Consider the following 17,386-nt stretch of genomic DNA (forward strand, 5'->3'; position numbering starts at 1 on the left):
GTTAGAAGAGTGTCCCCCTTTCTACTTTTCTCAAATCCCTTCTTCCCTCCATCCTTCATATACTGATTGAAAATTGTACTTTTTAGAGGCCTGCCAATGGTCTGAAATCACCAGAAAGCTCAAGTAAATACGCTGCTCCCAGCTGTAGGAGCGTGAGCTATGTCAATCATGCTATCTTATCGTCTGTATTTCTGACACTTTGAGATCTGCAGTTTTGCAGGCCGTATGGTGGCTCCCCCTGCGAGGGCCAGCCAATTCCTAGAGACAACGACCGGCCTTCTAGAATGCCTTGCACAGGCCAGCCAACCAGCCTGCAGCCCACTCCCCACCATCCCCCCTCCGGGGTCTCACACTCCAGGCCACCTGCCCCAGTCACCACAGGGCAGGCCCCAGAGAGTAATATCCAGCTCGGCACCCCAGAGCCTCCCGGAAATTTACAGACGACTCAATTCCAAGCTCTCGTCCAGGCTTTTCCCTCCTCTCCTTCTGCCTCCTGACTGACCCTGGGGCCTCCCTGACGATGGTCTGGCGAGCCCCTTCCTCTTGGGAGCTGAGTAACAAACTCTTTTCAATGGCGATTGTCTCCTGATCTGTCGGCTTCATCATGCCTGAACCATAATAGAGCCTCCATTGTAAAACACAAGCCATCCCTCCTAAAACTCACTTGCTCCCACCCCGTTTCCCCCTCCTTAGAAACAGTCCTAGTCCACGGGGACATCAGCAGTGGGAGAAAGCCCGGCAGTTCCAACCCAGAGCTCTATTTTCACAAAGGAGCACAGATAGATGGCTTTCTCCTCACTGAGGTCAAGCAAAGCAGAGAAGAGAGACTGTTTTTTCAAGAGATACCCCAGTAAACCATGATCTTAGAGCCATCTTGGCATTGCTCACCCCACAGTGAGCAAAGCGATACCCGGAGTTAGGAGATCAACCCCGCTGACAACAACCAGAGTCATCAATCAGAGCCCTTCCACAGTCACCTGCCCTTTAATCAACCACCACCGTGGGAGTTTGGGAGCCGCCTAAAATACTGCTAAATATTTGGTGAAGAGTACAGGGGAAAATACAAGCTTCCCAGGTGGCGCTAGTGGTAAAGAACCCACCCGCCAATGCAGGAGACATAAGAGATGTGGGTTCGATCCCTGGGTCTGGAAGATCCCCTAGAGGAGGGGGTGGCAACCCACTCCAGTGTTCTTGCCTGGAGAATCTCATGTACAGAGGAGCCCAGCGGACTTTGGTCCATAGGTTTGCAAAGAATCAGACACGACTGAAGTGACATAGCACATAAGCAGGGAAAATACATTAAAAACATACAAATCGAATCCACTGCACTCAATTGCACAAGTTTTTAAAGAAGCTAATAGTCAAAATATTAAGTGTAGAAAAATGGAATATTCCTAGTGAAAAAAAATTCCCAATAATGCTGGCATTCCCCACCCCTCCCCCACCCATGGCACTCCGGCGGATCATTAATTTTGAAATATGTTCAGGGTTCTTATTTGTTTCAAAGTCAGGAAACCATGTGTTTCTCCTTGGGAGAACCAAGTCCATAAATATTTTAGGTAAGTGAGAGAAGTGAACTGAATTCATCCCACGAACATCCATCATCCATGGTTAGGACACAAAATCACCTCTGCCGGAAGGTGTTTGGAAACCCAGAGTTGAGTGACAGGCACTAGATTTTTTTCTACTCACCCTTTAGCCTCTGTTGCTATGCCAACATCGGTTAACTTCATTCCTACACCTACAGGAAGAGAGAGCAAAGACGGCACGTATTACCTGGGGCTCCTCGGAAGAGAGGGACCACGCATTCACAGGAGGGGCAGTCCCAGCCCCGTCTTGTCCCTGCCTGCAGAAACGCTTCCCTTGTGTCCCTCAGCAGCAGCAGACAGCATCCCAGATATGCCTCTGGCCTACGGGGCCACAATAGGGAAGGCGGGCTTCGAGGACAGCCAGCCGAAGCACGCGCCCAGGGATGCGGGATGCGGAATGCTGTCCTCTGCCTGCCTGGCCCACCACCCCCTCTGCTGGAGGAGGGGGCCCGGCCCTGGCCCTGGCCCCGGAGGTCTCTCCCCAGAGACGCTCTGCTGTGGGCCTAGGTCTATTCCCTGCTCTTCACTGGGAAGGGAAGCCCTTGTCTAACAGGAAGTAGGGTGGGCGTGGCCCGGGCCGGCCAAGTTCAACAGTGAGAGGGTTCAAGACCGGCATCTATTCAGTTCAAGGCCAGGCTCTGGACCCACACCTTCCCATCTCCATAAAGGCAGTGTCTGATTCAGGACCGAAGGTTTATCTGGGCCGGCTTTAGATCCAGGGACAACCTCTTGAGTTGTGTATAGGCTTTTTAGCCACTGAACTGGAGATGCAGACATGTGTCACCATGGTTTAACCCTTTGATGCTTATCCTAACTTCTATCCATTAAACCAGGGGTCCCCAGCCTCCAGGCCACGGACCAGTATGTGCTGTCGGATCAGCGGTGGCATTAGATCAGAAATAAAGTGCACAATAAATATAATGCGCTTGAATCACCCTGAAACCGCCCCCCACCCCCGCAACCCCTGGTCCATGGAAAAGTTGTCTTCCGTGAAATTGGTTTGGGGCCAAAAAGGTTGGGGATAGCTGCATTAAAGCATTGGAAGTTGGGTGGGGGGGTGGCTAGCAAACCAACTCCACAGCTCTATGAGCATCCCACCCTGGTTCAGTGAAGAGCTCTGGGCATCCTTGTTAGAATCCTAGACACACAGGAATCTTTTTCCTCTCCCCCAACCCCCAGCAGGAGCAGCTGGGACAACGGCTCAGGAACCAGGGATTCAGACAGAAGGAAAGTCCTGCTGTCTTGCAAGGAGGAAAAGGGCAGGATCTCCACCTTCCACAGGGGGGAAAAAAAGTGCCTCTCTCTCAAGCACCATCTTGTCTGGAAGCCAATCCTCTCCAATGCCCAGAGTGTGGGTGACCTGCGGCCTTTCCAGAATCTCCTTGCCAGACCAGACACCAACCCTGTTCCTCCTGTATAGGGTGGTGGCTGTGGGCACAGCTCCAGCTCCATGGATCTCTGCCGTGATCTCACCCACGCCACCTGATGGCCAGCCCTCTACAGCAGGGCATGGGGTCCATGGACCCTGGAGGCTGCAGTCCACGGGGTTGCAGAGTCGGACGCGACTGAAGCGACTTGGCACGCACATGTGGGCAGCATCGTGCCATGCCATCCGGGTCTTGCCTTCTCTTCTCTGGCCCCCGACTCTCGTCCCCGCCAGGTCAGTCTGTGGTCACTGTATTCCCCGTGGCCACCAGGTGACCTGCTTGCTGAGGGGAGAGGCGACCCAGAAGCCAGCCCGGGCTGTGGCTAGAGAAACCAATATTCCTGGCAAAAGCCGACCCTGAGGGTCAGGCCAGATGGCAACCTAGTTCCATGGTCTGCATTCCTAGGAGTACGGCTTTCTGAGGCTCAGAAAAGGCAACAGCTAAAGGGTTCAAAAGCTCTGATCCAGCAACACCTGCCTGGGCCATGGTGAAGACACAGGCCATGTGGCTGCTCAGGCTGATTGGACAGACAGGAGCAAAGAGCCCCGCTTCCCTGCAGGGCCCCCGGGAGCCGAGTTAGACACAGCACTTTGAGGGCGCCAGTAAGCATTGTGAAAGCCTCTTTCGCTGTTGGCCACTAATGCGCCTCATGCTTTCAAAGCTGTTAACAACTAGAACATACGTAGAAAGGCTTCACGTGGTTTTTGTCATAGGAACTGTACTTGGGAAGAAAAAACACTAAATTGCAAAAGCCCTCTCTGGACATTTTGTTGCGTAGAAAAGTTGTATTTAAAAATTACAGCTCTAAGCCGCAGAGAAGTCCAATTTTAAAGTCATTTGGCAAAAAAGGTCCTTGAGCTTGGGAATTGCTTTTCCTCGAGTCTTACAATTACCAGCTGTCACCAACGCTGGAAAAGCAGAGTATGATTTTCAAAAAGAAACCTCTCTCTCTCGGCTTAATGATTTGCCAGCAATTCAACCAAGGTTATTAAGGGTCTCTATAGGACAATAATTTAGATTATAGTGTGCAGCTATTAAAGCGTGTCGGGGATAATAGTCATCTACAGGTTGTTTCTGATGGAAGGCAGGAAAAAGGCAGTATCACAAGAACCCAGAATTTGAGTTCTTGGGTTATTGGGCTGACAGCTTCTTAGGAAGCCCAGTGGTCTCCGTGTGTGCAGACCTTAGGGCCAAATGGCAGGCTCACCTTTCACCCCACAAACCTCAGGACTCGCCACAATCCCATCAACACGTGAAGGCAACCAGGGAGAAGATGAGAGTCTGAGAAAAAGCAATATTTGAGAGCTTGGGTTTGTTTGGGATTTTTTAAATCCTAATTCCAGAGTCTCAGCAAAAATGGTAAAACTTAGGACTCGCTTAGAGAATAGGTGTGTAACCTAGTACCACAGTGAAGATAATGGAAATCTTCCCCAGGAGCAGAGAGCAAACACACACCCTAATGAGACACCGTGCCAACACTTGAAACCACACATGTCCCCACAAGGTGATGTAAGTTCCCCTACAGCTGTTTACCAGGGCCTGGAAGCAAAATTAGCCAGGCACCAGGCTCCTGCTGTTGCTTTGCAGTGTAACAACTGTACTTGACACAAAGTTAACTCGGAAGGAGAAATAGGGGCAAGTCTCAAGAGTAGCACAGACAGTCTGGGTGAAACAGCTGTCTGTGAAGACCATGTTTTAGTGTACGTGGCGGCAGCGTCTCTTCATGAGTGCGTGGTTCGGACTGTCTTCAGCTTGCAGGTCAGCCTCCCCTGAAAGTCTGAACACCGCACTGTGCGGCTGGCCTCAGAGGAGCCCCTCACGGCAGCCTTCGACACTGGGAGACCTTGCAAATTTGTAAATTTGAGTTTTAGTGGCGAGAGCTTGGGATTCAGAAATAGAGTGTTGCAGCGGGGGAAGGAGACGGTGGGAGAAGTCGAAAGGCAGCGCTGGCATAAACACACTATCACGTGTAAGACAGTGGGAAGCCGCTCTAACACAGGAAACGGCCTTGTCCTCTGTGACGACTTAGAGGGGTGGGGAGCAGGCTTCACAGGGAGGAGACACACGCACACTTATAGTGGATTCCTGTCGTCCAGCAGAAACTAACAACCACTTTAAGGCAAGTACTTCGGTTTTAAAACGAAACAGGGATGTCTGGCAGTCAAAATAAAGTGTGCTGGAGTCTGGGACCCCTCTTAGCAGCCGATTGACAGCCATGATTAGATCCTTAACTCCCAGCCCCTGTTTTTCCATCTGTAAAATGGGGATCATAATGTCTCTTTGGCAGGGCTATTAAGATGAAGCAAAAACGGGGGGAAATGAAAGCAGGCAAAAATGGATGAAATCCAAGTTAGGTCTGTAGACTTCTTACATCGTGCTGATGTCAAACTCCTGGTTTTGACAGTGTTATAGCTATGCAAGGTGCTATTAGGTGAAGCCGGGTGAAGGATATCTGGAGACCCCTCTGCACACTTCTGCAACTTCTCATCCCTATGGTTATTTCAGAAGTTTTTCAAAAGAGGGAACACCGTGTCAGTGCTGTGTTAAATGTCTTCCTATCTCACATAATCCTCACAGCCACCCCCTGTGGAAAGGACTGAGGCACAAAGGCGAGCGGCCCGCCCAAGGCTGGGACGTGGGGGTGCAGGACGCAGAACCCACAGGGGGCTCTCCTCACTGTCAGGCTCCAGAGCTTGGGGTCCTTGCGTGTGACAGTGTCTGACATTAGCAGGTACCCAGTTATAGGTCAGGTTTTTCCTAAAGCGTTGTTATCTGAAAAGGAGAAGGGAGGCCCCGTGGCCGAAGCTGCTGGGGCCCCAGCCCATCGCCCTCCCCACGTGCAGGCACACGGCTGTACCCCCAGCTGCCTCCACCAGCCTCTCTTGGCCCGAGAGCCTTTCTCGGGTCACATGCCCTCGCTTCGCTCAGCAGGGCTGGCCACGTGCAGGTGGCAAATCCAGGGGAGTTCATGCCCCGACCTGCAGCAGCCTTCTGCTGGCTACTAAGGGGAGCTGGTGTATAAACACCCCTGCTCCTCGAGTGTGATCTCTGCTGAGAAGCTTGTCCTACTCACCCTCCCAGACTTTCCCCACTGGGCATCAGCTTCAGGAATTCAGGCGGTGACTGGCTATCGGGCGCCCTACCAACTTCCTTTCCCTTCCCCAGCCACACTTCCTCAATCTCCTACCAGCATTTCCTGGGGTCCCCTCCCAAATATTCGCACTCGAACATTTGTGTGTGACAGAAGATGAACTTGGCCTAAATAAAGGATTTGTTTCTACCCAACTTTTTGGAGGTAACTGCTAAGCTCTGGTAAGTCAGAGAGGGGACTTCCCTGGTGGGTGGTCCTGTGGCTAAGGCTCCATGATCTCAATGCAGGCGGGGCCTGGGCTCAATCCCTGGTCAGGGAACTAGATCCCACACGGCATAACCAAAACCTGGTGCAGTCAAATAATTTTTTTTAAAGTTCCGAAGAGGCTAGAGACTGAGGTCATCCCACCGGCAAGCAGTGACGGGTCCCTGAAAAATCTCGGGTGAGCATTTCTGGTTGGCAGTGCTCCACGCATACCGCTCTCTCCCAGGAAGCAGTGCTGACCCCCGGCTCCGCCAGGAGGGGACACCTGGAAATTCCCACCTGGTCTCCCCTGGACCCTCCCCCAAGCGCTTCTTCCCTTCACTGGTTTGAGCCTGTATCCTTTCACTGTAATAAACCATAATCACGAACATAATGGCTTTTCTGAGTTCCATGAGTCCTCCCAGAAAATTAATGAACTGCAGGCTGGTGGTCTTGGGGAAACCCCAAACTGCAACTTGTCTCAGGGCCGTCTCTGTGAGAAATCTAATGATGACATCCCCACTTCATACACCAAATGCATTCCCCAAGACATGGGTATAAATGGAAAACGTGCTGTAAATTCACCAGGGGAGCTTGAAAATCTCAAGGACCCGTGGAAGACCCTTTCACCTATTACGAATGAATTCTTACATTTTAATCTTTTGGTATGAGTGGATTTTCATATATACATGTATTCCTGATTTTGTGCCTATTGAGGAGACGGAGCACCAACTTTCGGTTACCTCTTATAACGGGAAGGCATTATGAATGATTATAATTGGAATGAATTATTAAAGTATACTTTGTTACTCCATTGGGTTGGTCATTTCAGGCTCCTTTGTCGCTGTTTCTCATGAGACATTAGTAATACTTTCTGCTGGCGAAGATGCTGACAGTCTGCACCCAGGAGGATCGCTCCCTCCTGCTTCCCCTCCACCCCCAGGAACGTTCCAGACCCAGAGCATCCCTGGAACCCGGGCCAAGCTGCTCCGCTCACCCTGCATGTCTGTGACCAGCAGGCAGCCACTCGTTTTCTGGTAGACCCAGTGCTGGAAAGTGCAGCACTTCTGCCCAGCCTCTGACTCTCTTCTCAAGAAGTTTATCTCCTTCCCATCCCTGATGGAATACTTCACGAATTCTCCAATCAGCTCTTCCTCCACGGTTGCGTACGGGATGTTATTCTCAGGTCGATGGATAAGGAAAATAGGAATGATCCTGGAAGGAAAGAGAACATGGGAAGGCATTGTGTTCTCACGTGGGGACATTCTACCCGACCCGGAGGAGCAGCGGGCTACAGGATAAACCCCCGGGTTCCATCAGATGTAGACTAAATATCCGCCAGTGATTATTTAATGGTAAAAAAAAAAAAAAAAAAAAAGGGTGTGTTCCTTTTATTTGTTCCTAGAGTTGATGAGAAACTCTTCCTCCAGATGGAGTTTAATTGCTCCTACAGAAATGAATGCCTTTTCATAGCCATTGTTAGAGTCTATCAGTGACCCGCTGGTCAGGTGACGATACATCTGTCCAGCCAGCACATGTCCACCCTTCTATCCATCCTTCCTTTTATTCGGTCAGCAAATATTCACTCAGTGGCTTCTGTGTGTCAGCCTCCCTCCCAGATGTGGTTCTAGAAAACACTAAAGACGACAGAAGCTCTGCTCTCAAGGATCTTAACACTTAAATGCAGGAGCCAGGCAGTAAACAGGTGTAGGGCGCTCTGTGCTATATGAGGAAACAGCAGTGGGGAGGAGAGAGGCAGCCCAAGTGGGCTGTGATTTTATTCAGGGAGGTCGGAGACCGCCTGGGAAATAAAGAGCATTTGAGCAGAGAGGCCTGTAGGAGATGGGGCTTGTGGGGGGAGCCATGAGGATGTCTACAGAAGGAACATTCCAAGTGGAAGGAACGGCAAATGGAGAGGTTCTGGGTGGGAGCCTGGGGGCATGGGTTCAGACTGAGGGGCGGCGTGTCTGGAGGGTGGTGGTGGCCGGGCAAGGCCGGGAGGGACTGGGGGGCAGGACTGGGGGGCCTGGGCCACTTGGGAGACTCCACCCTTCGTACTGAGTGGGGTGAGAAATGTTGGAGGGTCTTGGAGGAAGAGATCAAACTTGCATGTGACGGGGACCGCTCTGCTCCCCGAGTGGCATGTGTGAGGGTGGACGGGGTCAGACCCTGCCCCGCCCACCATCACACGGTCCTGGGGAACCCACCCAAACCTGCCGCTCCCTCCTCCGACCGCCACAGCCTCCCTCTCCGCTGAGCACCCGGCTTTCTGGTTGGACCGGGAAAACGGAACCGATAAGAGCTTCTGAAAGCTGCCCCACCACGCGCTCCCACCCCCAAGGCTGGCGCCCGCCGCTCTCCCACTCTCACGGACAAGCCCCTTCTGGCCGTGACTGGAGCCTTCATCCCATGGGCGGCCTGGCTCCCGGCCCCTCTCCGAGGCCCGAGGACACTCCGGCGGTGGGGCCCTCTCTCTCCCCCATCACCGTCTCCCCTGCAGACTCCTTCCCGGTGGACACACTGCGATGACTCCACAGCCTGTGGACCCGCAGCCCGCTCCCACCCCGACTCGCCATTCCCATCAAAACCCAAATCCACCATGGACTCGCTGTCTCCAACCTTTCCCCCTCCCAGTCTCCCCTGAACCCAAAGCGATCTTTCTGCCTAAAGAAACCTCGGTCAGGGGCGCCACGTTGCCAAGCCCAACGGTCCCCTTCTCAGCCCTCATCCGACTTGTTCCCGAGGGCACTGAAGAGTTGATCTCACTTGTCTCTAAGACAGTTTCCCGTGCCCTCCATAAACTCACTTCCTTTTGGTTTCCTTTCTGCACCCCTGGCTACTTCCTGTCTGTCCGCTTTGCTGGTTCCTCCTTTCTCCCCCTCCTTTATGCCCTGGCACATCCTGGGACAGTTCTCCTCGCTCTGCACTCAATTCCCTAGTTTTAAATTCCCTTGCTTTAAGTACAGTTTACATGTTGACAGCTTCCACACTTATATCAGCAGCCCAGACCTCTCCCCTGAAATCCTGACATCTCCAGCCGACTAACTCTCCATCGACACTTGATGTCTAAAAGGCATCACGAATTTAACACGGCAAAGGCTGAACTACTTAATTGCCTCAACTCCAACATCTGTAGAGTCCATTGGCAACTCTGCCTTTGCATTCTTTCTAGTCAACAAAAAAACCCAACTGAATAGCTTGTGCAGTGATCCATCTGCCATACACCTACGAGTCTTCCCCCCACCTTCACTGTCTTCAAGTGGCCGCTTCCTCTGCCCAGTCTACGTGAAAGTGAAGGTCAGTCTTGTCCGACTCTTTGTGACCCCATGGACTGTATAGTACATGGAATTCTCTAGTCCAGAATACTGGAGTAGGTAGCCTTTCCCTTCCCCAGGGGATCTTCCCAACCCAGGGACCGAACCCAGGCCTCCCGCATGGCAGGCAGGTTCTTTACCAGCTGAGCCACAATAAGTTCACGTCAGGCTCCTCTCCCTCTTTGTAGACTGGTCTCTGGGCCTTGTCCCTGGACATCCATTGCCCCCAGGCAGATGCTGCAAGAGCCGCATCCACACAGAGGGCCTTCAGGGCAATGAAACGACTCTGTATGATACCACAACGTATCACTGGACATTTGTCCAAACCCACAGAATGCACAACCGTAATGTAGGCTGTGGGCCTCCGGTAGTGTTATGTCAGTGGAGATTCACTGTGACAGACGGTCCGCCCCGGTGCGGGGTGTGGATGGCGGGGCAGAGGATGGGGTGTGGAAAATCTGTCCCCTCCATTCAATTTTGCTGTGAACCTAAAACGGTTCTGAAGATAAAATCTATTAAACAACAACGTCGTGTCTGCTCTGTGGCTCAAGTCTCCCCTGCTTAAAGCTCCTGGTTAGCCCCCACCTCCTCCTCACCCCCGAAGCCAAGAGAACACACTCCCAGCTCATCAGCTGAGCATTTAAAGTCCTTTGCATTCTGGCCCCCTAGCTTCCCACCTCTTACCCTGCACCCCCTTTTTTCCCACCTCCCAGCACGCTAGACCTGCTGAACTTTTTCTGTCTCCTTGGAAGCCTTTCATGGCTCTTCATCTCTCTCTCTGGACATGCTGCCTCCTTTGCTTGTGAGTCTCCACCCTTGCTCTTCATCTGGAAGACTCCTCCTCATTCTTCAACACCCTCCTCTTGGAAGCCTTTCCAGACCCCCTCCCTCCCTCCCCCTCCGTGTCCCCGAAACTCCTCGCACCCAACGCCACTGCACTGGGTTTTGTCCTACATGCTTCACACCCCTGCTGGCTGTGAGGGGCAAGAAGCTACTTCATTTTGTTTTTATCCTTTAAGCGCCCATCACCTAGCCTGGAACAAAGCCTGGCTCATCATAAACGCTCAGTGTCTGGGGGAAAAAAGAATATGTATACAGGACAAAGTTTGAGTCTTGGCACAGACATCTGGGGCCAGGTAATTCTTGGGCGGTGATTGTCCTGTGCATTATAGGATGTTTAGCAACATCTCTGGCTGCTTCTCACCAGAGACCTGGAGCAGCCCTCCTAGTCACGACTGATATAGGATGCGATCTGACTCAAAGGAGAGGTCATCTTGTTAAAGTCTGACCACAACAGGTGTCGTTTCAGAGGGCTTAAAAGCAGAAATTATGATAGCCACCCTGAGGAAGAGGTAAGATGCTAATTATTGATGTTTGTTAACATAAAGAATATGTTTAGTACAGATCGTCAAATGGGTAAACAAACAGGAACCTGCATTAGGGACTTATACCTAACAACTACCAAGCTGTTTTTAAAGGCTCAGCAAGGAGGCTTCTGGAAGGGTCTAAGTGACAAAAGAAAAAATGATGGTGTGACGGTCCCCTGCAGCAATGATGTTGACCGGGCGGGGAGGCTGGGGTCAACTGTTAGAAAAACCACACGTGAGCCCTACGGTGAAGGCCTCGGAAGTGACCCGGGTTTTCAGCCAGAATCTCTACAGGTGAGCATGTACAACAATCCTGTGCAACCCCATGACCAAACCCAAGCTCAGGAAGTGATGTGGGGGGCGGGGCGGGGCGGGGCGGGGCAGGGCCTCCTCCTCCCCCCAGAGATGCCATCCCAGGCACCACCATCATCCCCTCCTCTGGGGGCCTGGGGCAGCTCCTCCCCCAGTGAGGTGAGACTCAGGTCTGCCTCTTAGCAGGAAGGGGCCCCTGGGCAGGTCTGCACTCACACGGGGCTGCCGGGGTGAGGGGTGAGGGCTTCTCCCCCAGTGGTGAGCGCAGAGCTGGGAGGATCTCCCAGAGCACCGAGGACACATGGGCTCCACCCACGACCTGCCCGCTCCCGGAGTCCAGCTGGAGGCTACACCCGGGTGTCACCTCGAGTCAAAGATTGTAGAGAAAATATGGTAGGCAAAGTGGGAAGAAGGGTACAACGCTCAGCGAGTTTCTAAGATACAAAGCGTCACATTTCAAAGAAAACCTTCTGCAGGCAACTCAGTCTTTGGCAGGGTGCATTTTTACCCTCTTCTGTCATTTATGAGTATTTCCTTAAAAAACAAAAACATGAGCAGCACACCTCCCCTCTCCTCCCCCAATTTCACACGAGAGCAGAGCACCTCTCTCAGGGGCAGAATCTAGACCAGGACACTGTCCTCTGAGACACCAAGTGGGTAACCCTTCCAGCATGGATGCTGAGTACCAATCACATGCCTGGGGAGAGATTGATGCTGAAGCTGAAACTCCAATTCTCTGGCTACCTGATGCGAAGAACCGACTCAGTTGAAAAGACCCTGATGCTGAGAAAGATTGAAGGCAGGAGGAGAAGGGGACGACAGAGGATGAGATTGTTGGACGGCATCACCGACTCGATGGACATGAGTTTGAGTAAGCTCTGGGAGTTGGTGATGGACAGGGAGGGCCTGGCGTGCTGCAGTCCATGGGGTTGCAAAGAGTCGGACAGGACTGAGCGACTGAACTACCCCCTCCATATCCTGCCCTTGTCCATGAATGAGGTCAAACTCTCCCCACAATAAGGAAAGGTATTTGGATTCCAAAACATGCACAGCCATTTCCAGAGCACTGGCAAATTTGCTGGAAGCTGATTAAGCCTGAGTCCTTCACCCTTTTCAAGTCCCTGGATGCATCCTGATATTCATAATTGTGTTCTTTTCCTTAGAAAAGCCCCCAAGTCCTGCATGAGTCAACTCGCACAAAGCTTGGGTGTGTCCCTGCAGGAGGGCACTTCGGTGCCGCGCCTGGGGGGCTGATTACTGGGTGGACTCTTCCTCCTCAACCAGGAACTAAAGAGACCAGCGCAGGAGGAGGGGGCTGGAGAAGAACGGGGTGAGCGCTGCGGACAGCCCAGTCCAGACTAGCTCAGTGCACTTAACAGAAAAGCAGTTGAAGTGGTTTTCTTTGCAGTATGTTCATTTTTCTTGAAGTTGCTGAGAACTGCTTCCCAGGTGGCGCTACTGGTAAAGAACCCACCAGTGCAGGAGACGTAATCAATCCCTGGGTCAGGAAGATCCACTGGAGGAGGGCATGGCAGCCCACTCCAGTATTCCTGCCTGGAGAATCCCACGGACAGAGGAGCCTGAAGGCTACCGTCCACGGGGTCTGAGGGTCTGGACACAATGGAAGTGACTTGTACACAGGCATGCCTTGAAGAGCAGCAAGTGTGAGACTTTGTATGTGGAGTGCCCCACACCCAGCTCAGGAAGGGAATTTTTCTTCCGTGTTGCGAGTTCACGGAGATAACTCGGACAAGAATCATCCCCGTTTCCCCCTCTTCCCCGTTTGCACTGATGTGTGAACGGCTGCTCCGTCTGCAGTTTCCAGCGGGCTCTGGCACAGCCCCTTCTCACCCCCGTGTGGTTTCAGCCAGATACAAGCGCTCCAGACGCTCCACATGCGCGTGGGCCAATGGATACTTGGTCAGTGCAACTGACCTCAGTGGGGAAACACTACACCTTTGTAAGTGCTCCACGAAGCAGGGACTATACTCCTATGTTCCCAACTATCCAATTTGCTTTTCCCTGACACACCACCATCTTTATTTGTTGTATCACAGGACTAAGTTTTTCGTGATGATCTGTTCTGTTTATGGCTTAGACAACATAATATCCATGAGTAGATACATTTTCCGTTTAACATGGTATATGCATTTATTGAATTATTCCGTATATCCACACACTTTAGTATCTGTCGAGTATTTTTCTACAAGCCTCTGGGGACCCCGTGAAGAACAGGGTGGCAGCCACGTGTGCCCTCTTGGAGCTTACGGACCCGCTGCAATGTGCCCTGTTTCTTCCCAGCCTCTCATCCCTCCAGCCCGCCCACGTCCCCAAGTCAGAGCTGGGCCAACCCGAGGGGGAAACACTTACTCGGGCACTTCCCCGAAACCTTCCAGAGGCTGTGCTTCCGCGGCGTAGATCTGGGCGTAGTGTCTGGCGGTGTTCTGCACGTAGCATTCCTAGATCATCCGAACACACAGGAAACCCCAGGGATGAGAAGAAAGTCAGAGCGTTGCCCAGTGAGACTCAGCTTTCCCAGTGTAGGTCGAGTCAATGGATTTGCAAGCCCATCCCGTGGTTGGGGGCACAGAAGCATAATGAACGTGGCTTATGGTTGGCAGATGTAGGAGCTCTGAGACCTGAAGGAACCCTGCAGGTGACAGTAACGTGGTCTGCGGGCTAGGTGTCCCTGAACTATGAAGCTTCTAGGACCCACGTAGCTGAAGTTCACCTTGAGCTAAGGGGACTGGTCCCTGGGCAGGGTTTCAGATGAAGCGTGGGGATGGCTGAGTTTCCCATGAGTTCTCCCATCTGAGTTCTTTTTTAAAAGGTGTAACAAACTGTAAGTAATGAACACCTTGCCAAGACTGTTGGCTTAGGAAAAGCAAACTGGATTCTGCTTTCTGCCCTATAGGGCTTTTCTAAGTGGGCATCTGGATGCTGGGGGATTTTTCCATGACTGGATTAGACGGTACTTGAGATGGAAGGAATACTCTGTGAAAGAAAACTGAGGAGGATAGATTTGGAGGAGAAAGGAATATGTATGGCAGAATCTTGTGAGGAGAGGGCTGTCTTCATGAGCACCAAGCCCAGAGGACCATCGCCACATCTGAGATAACCGTGGATGGATGATGCTTGAGAGCACCCAGGAGACCTGAGTTTGGCCTATTCATTTTACGGGTTAAAAGTTTTAAGGGCCCCTGGTTTGTGAAAGAGCTACACCCAGCTCTCCTGAAAGCGCGGCCAGGCCTGGCATCCAGTGAAATTCATGGACTTGGCTGGGGGGTGATGGGGAGGGGCCGGTGATGCAGGGGAGAAGCCTGTGTTCCCCCGCTCCCCTCTTGCCTCAAGGGTACTACAACTCGCTGACACAGGAAGGAACTTGGACTCGGCTCCCTCTTCCTCCATAGCTCATGGGCGGACACTGAGCATGACTCAGGCATGCAGGAAACAGGACCAACGCTGACCCTTCGGACTGTACCCCAGCCCCCCTTCCTCTTCCCTGAAACAAACCAGAAGCCTCCAGAAATTACCCTTGACTTTGGCTGTCCTTCCCTGGGGAAGGAAATGGCAAACCCCACTCCGGTATGCTTGCCTGGAGAATTCCACGGACAGAGGAGCCTGGCGGGCTGCAGTCCATGGGAATCCTGGCATCTAAGGTCGCTTAGACACCCCACTCCCCGTATCATTCTGTGTCCAGGTAGATTCAAAGCCGCGGGATTTGACGGGGTTTCCTAGGAAGCCTTTCTGGAAGTGATCCCAGCCCAGGTAGAAACTGGCCAGGCCCTTCCGGACTCAGGCAAGTCCCGACCGGCTGGCACGAGGCCAAGAAATCACGGAGCCAAGACCAAGGTTTGATTTCTAGCTTTCGGCCTTGGCCTAGTAACCACGGAGAAAGACCCCCTTCTGGCGACGCTCGCATCAAACTCCGAGTCGGACTCTGATCTCGGGTTATCTGGGTCCGTCTCCCACCTCCAGCAGCCCCCGCAGGGCGGGCGGACCCACCTGCGCGGCGAGCCTGTAGTTCCTCTGGACGAGTTCGTCGTTGTTTCTGGTCCCGTAGGCGACGGCGTTGTGCACCTTGAGCACGCAGGCGTGGCCGGGCTTGAAGACCGGCGTGAGCCCGCGCAGCACTTTGCTGCGGAAAGCTCTCCGGTGGACGCCCTCCCCGAAGTGCAGCTCCTCCGTGGCGATCTGGCCATGCAGGCGGCCCCCGAAGTAGCTGTCACGGAGGAAGTCCTCTCGGAAGATGAGCTGGCTGAATTCAATCTCTTCATATACTAGAACGCAACACAGCTTCCGTTGCACAGAAACATCCCCCAGCCCGGCTCGTTGGCTGACCAGCATCCCCACACAGGCACAGAGAAGGACAAGGCTGACCCACAGACTCTGGGAGCGGGAACCACGCTGGACTCCCAGCAGAGGCAGAGCTTGCCGGGGAGATGGGGGAGCTGGTCACTGGGGATACAGAGCAAGGCCAGGCCCCCAGGGGACTAGGAGGCGAGCGGGGCAAGGAAAAGGACTGTGGACAGGCCTAGAAAGTGTGAACAGGATCAGGCCAGGTGATTAAAGGCAAGTGGAAAAGATGAGCGAAATGTGCAAGAGGGAGCAAGAACGGACAGTAAGATCTGCTAGCTCAATGTTTCCCAGTTTCCTGTTTTCATTATTGCCTCCCTGCAAGGAGTCTTTTTAGCCTCCCCACCCCCACCCCCCGCCCGCCCGCCCCATTGCTTCACATAAAATGTGAGTGCCTCGGAGGTGCTCTGTATCTGCTTATGCACTGTGTGTACATCTGTGCTTTATGAACAAAAGTAACTTTTTTGCCTCCCCAAGACCCAATTTTGTTTGCTTGCAGCTGTTACTGCCTCTTAATGCCTGTGGTAGATTAAAGAAATTGGCAGGTACAACCCAAAACAAGAAAAAAAAAAAAAAAGAGTTCCCTCTGAAGAGAAGCTGAAACATGGTAGAATCATCTTGGATCTCTTTGTGAAAAGTTTTCTAGCACTTGAGTTGATTTCTGCATGTGTTTCAGATGACAATGGATTCAATCAGAATACTTCACTTTAAACTAGAGATGACCAACTCAGACTTCTGATTGGCTGAGAGAAGATGACTTTCAATGAAATAAGATTCAGATTTTAAAAGCCCTCTGCTCCTCCAAAGATGAAAACTTATCTTTCTGAATGCTTAAAAGATAGACATTGCAAGTCATGAAAATTCCACTTTACCATTTGGAATAGTGAAATATTTTTTCTTTGAAAAAATTTCCAAATCACATTTTAAGGGCAGTCTATTACCAATGTTAGCAATGAGAAGTATAAGGAAAAGATTTACTATTCTTAAATGGTATTGATTATTGTCAGAAAGGGGGCAGGTAGGGGATTTTCAAATAAAATAATGGATAAAGGTGTCAGTGAAAAGTCTTCAAGAAGATGTTCCAAGAGTTTTTACAAATGCTAACAGAAGTCTCCTGCAGAGGAACCTATCTGGAGTTTTTAGACTAGATTCAGAGGAAGAGGAAGACAGGTAGGCAATGTCCTATTTTCCCAAATAAATTTTAAAAGAGACAGTTGTATTATGGATTTCATCCTAAGTAATAGAACCAGAAGGAAAAAAAAAAAAAAAACTTGAGCAGAGTATGGTTTAAGTTAAATTTTAAGATTAGGTAACAAAATGGAGTGCTTTTTATATAACCCAAATCTTAATTCTAGTTAAACGATCAGTTTAAATTAACAATTTTGCCCCCAGGAGCTCTGAAAGAATATAGGAAATGTTATATATATATACCAGAGCCCAATAAATGTGAGCTATAATGACCACATTGTTTTCCTTCAAAGATGCCAAAAGTTTTCAAACTTCAATTATTCTTGAAAGTTAAAAGCTGGTGTATTTTAAAATTCAAATTTAATTAACTAGAGACAAAAGTTGTTCCAGACTTTATGCTTCGTAATAGGAAGGAAAACCTTTTTGTGCCTTACTATACAAGGGTGGGGATGAGCAATTTCCCATAAGAAAAAATAGGTGACAGGCACGAACTCCACCA

At 51.4% G+C, this 17,386-nt stretch overlaps 1 protein-coding gene across 4 annotated transcripts in view; it reads right to left on the bottom strand.

Moving 5' to 3' along the window:
• ALPK2 (alpha kinase 2) overlaps nucleotides 1-17,386 on the bottom strand; it is a 139,108-nt gene that overhangs the window by 11,273 nt on the left and 110,449 nt on the right. For 3 of the 4 annotated variants that reach the window (XM_043444041.1, XM_043444043.1, XM_043444042.1), the window contains 4 exons: nucleotides 15,349-15,623; nucleotides 13,714-13,802; nucleotides 7,348-7,565; nucleotides 1,693-1,741 (listed from right to left, as the gene is read on the bottom strand). In XM_043444041.1, coding sequence (XP_043299976.1) covers nucleotides 1,693-1,741; nucleotides 7,348-7,565; nucleotides 13,714-13,802; nucleotides 15,349-15,623 — 631 coding nt within the window. Of the gene's footprint in view, nucleotides 1-1,692; nucleotides 1,742-7,347; nucleotides 7,566-13,713; nucleotides 13,803-15,348; nucleotides 15,624-17,386 lie in introns of those variants that run through there. The other variant, XR_006264903.1, reaches the window with a different exon arrangement.

The sequence above is a fragment of the Cervus canadensis genome, chromosome 23, assembly GCF_019320065.1.
Source record: "Cervus canadensis isolate Bull #8, Minnesota chromosome 23, ASM1932006v1, whole genome shotgun sequence".
NCBI classification, from domain to species: Eukaryota; Metazoa; Chordata; class Mammalia; order Artiodactyla; family Cervidae; genus Cervus; species Cervus canadensis.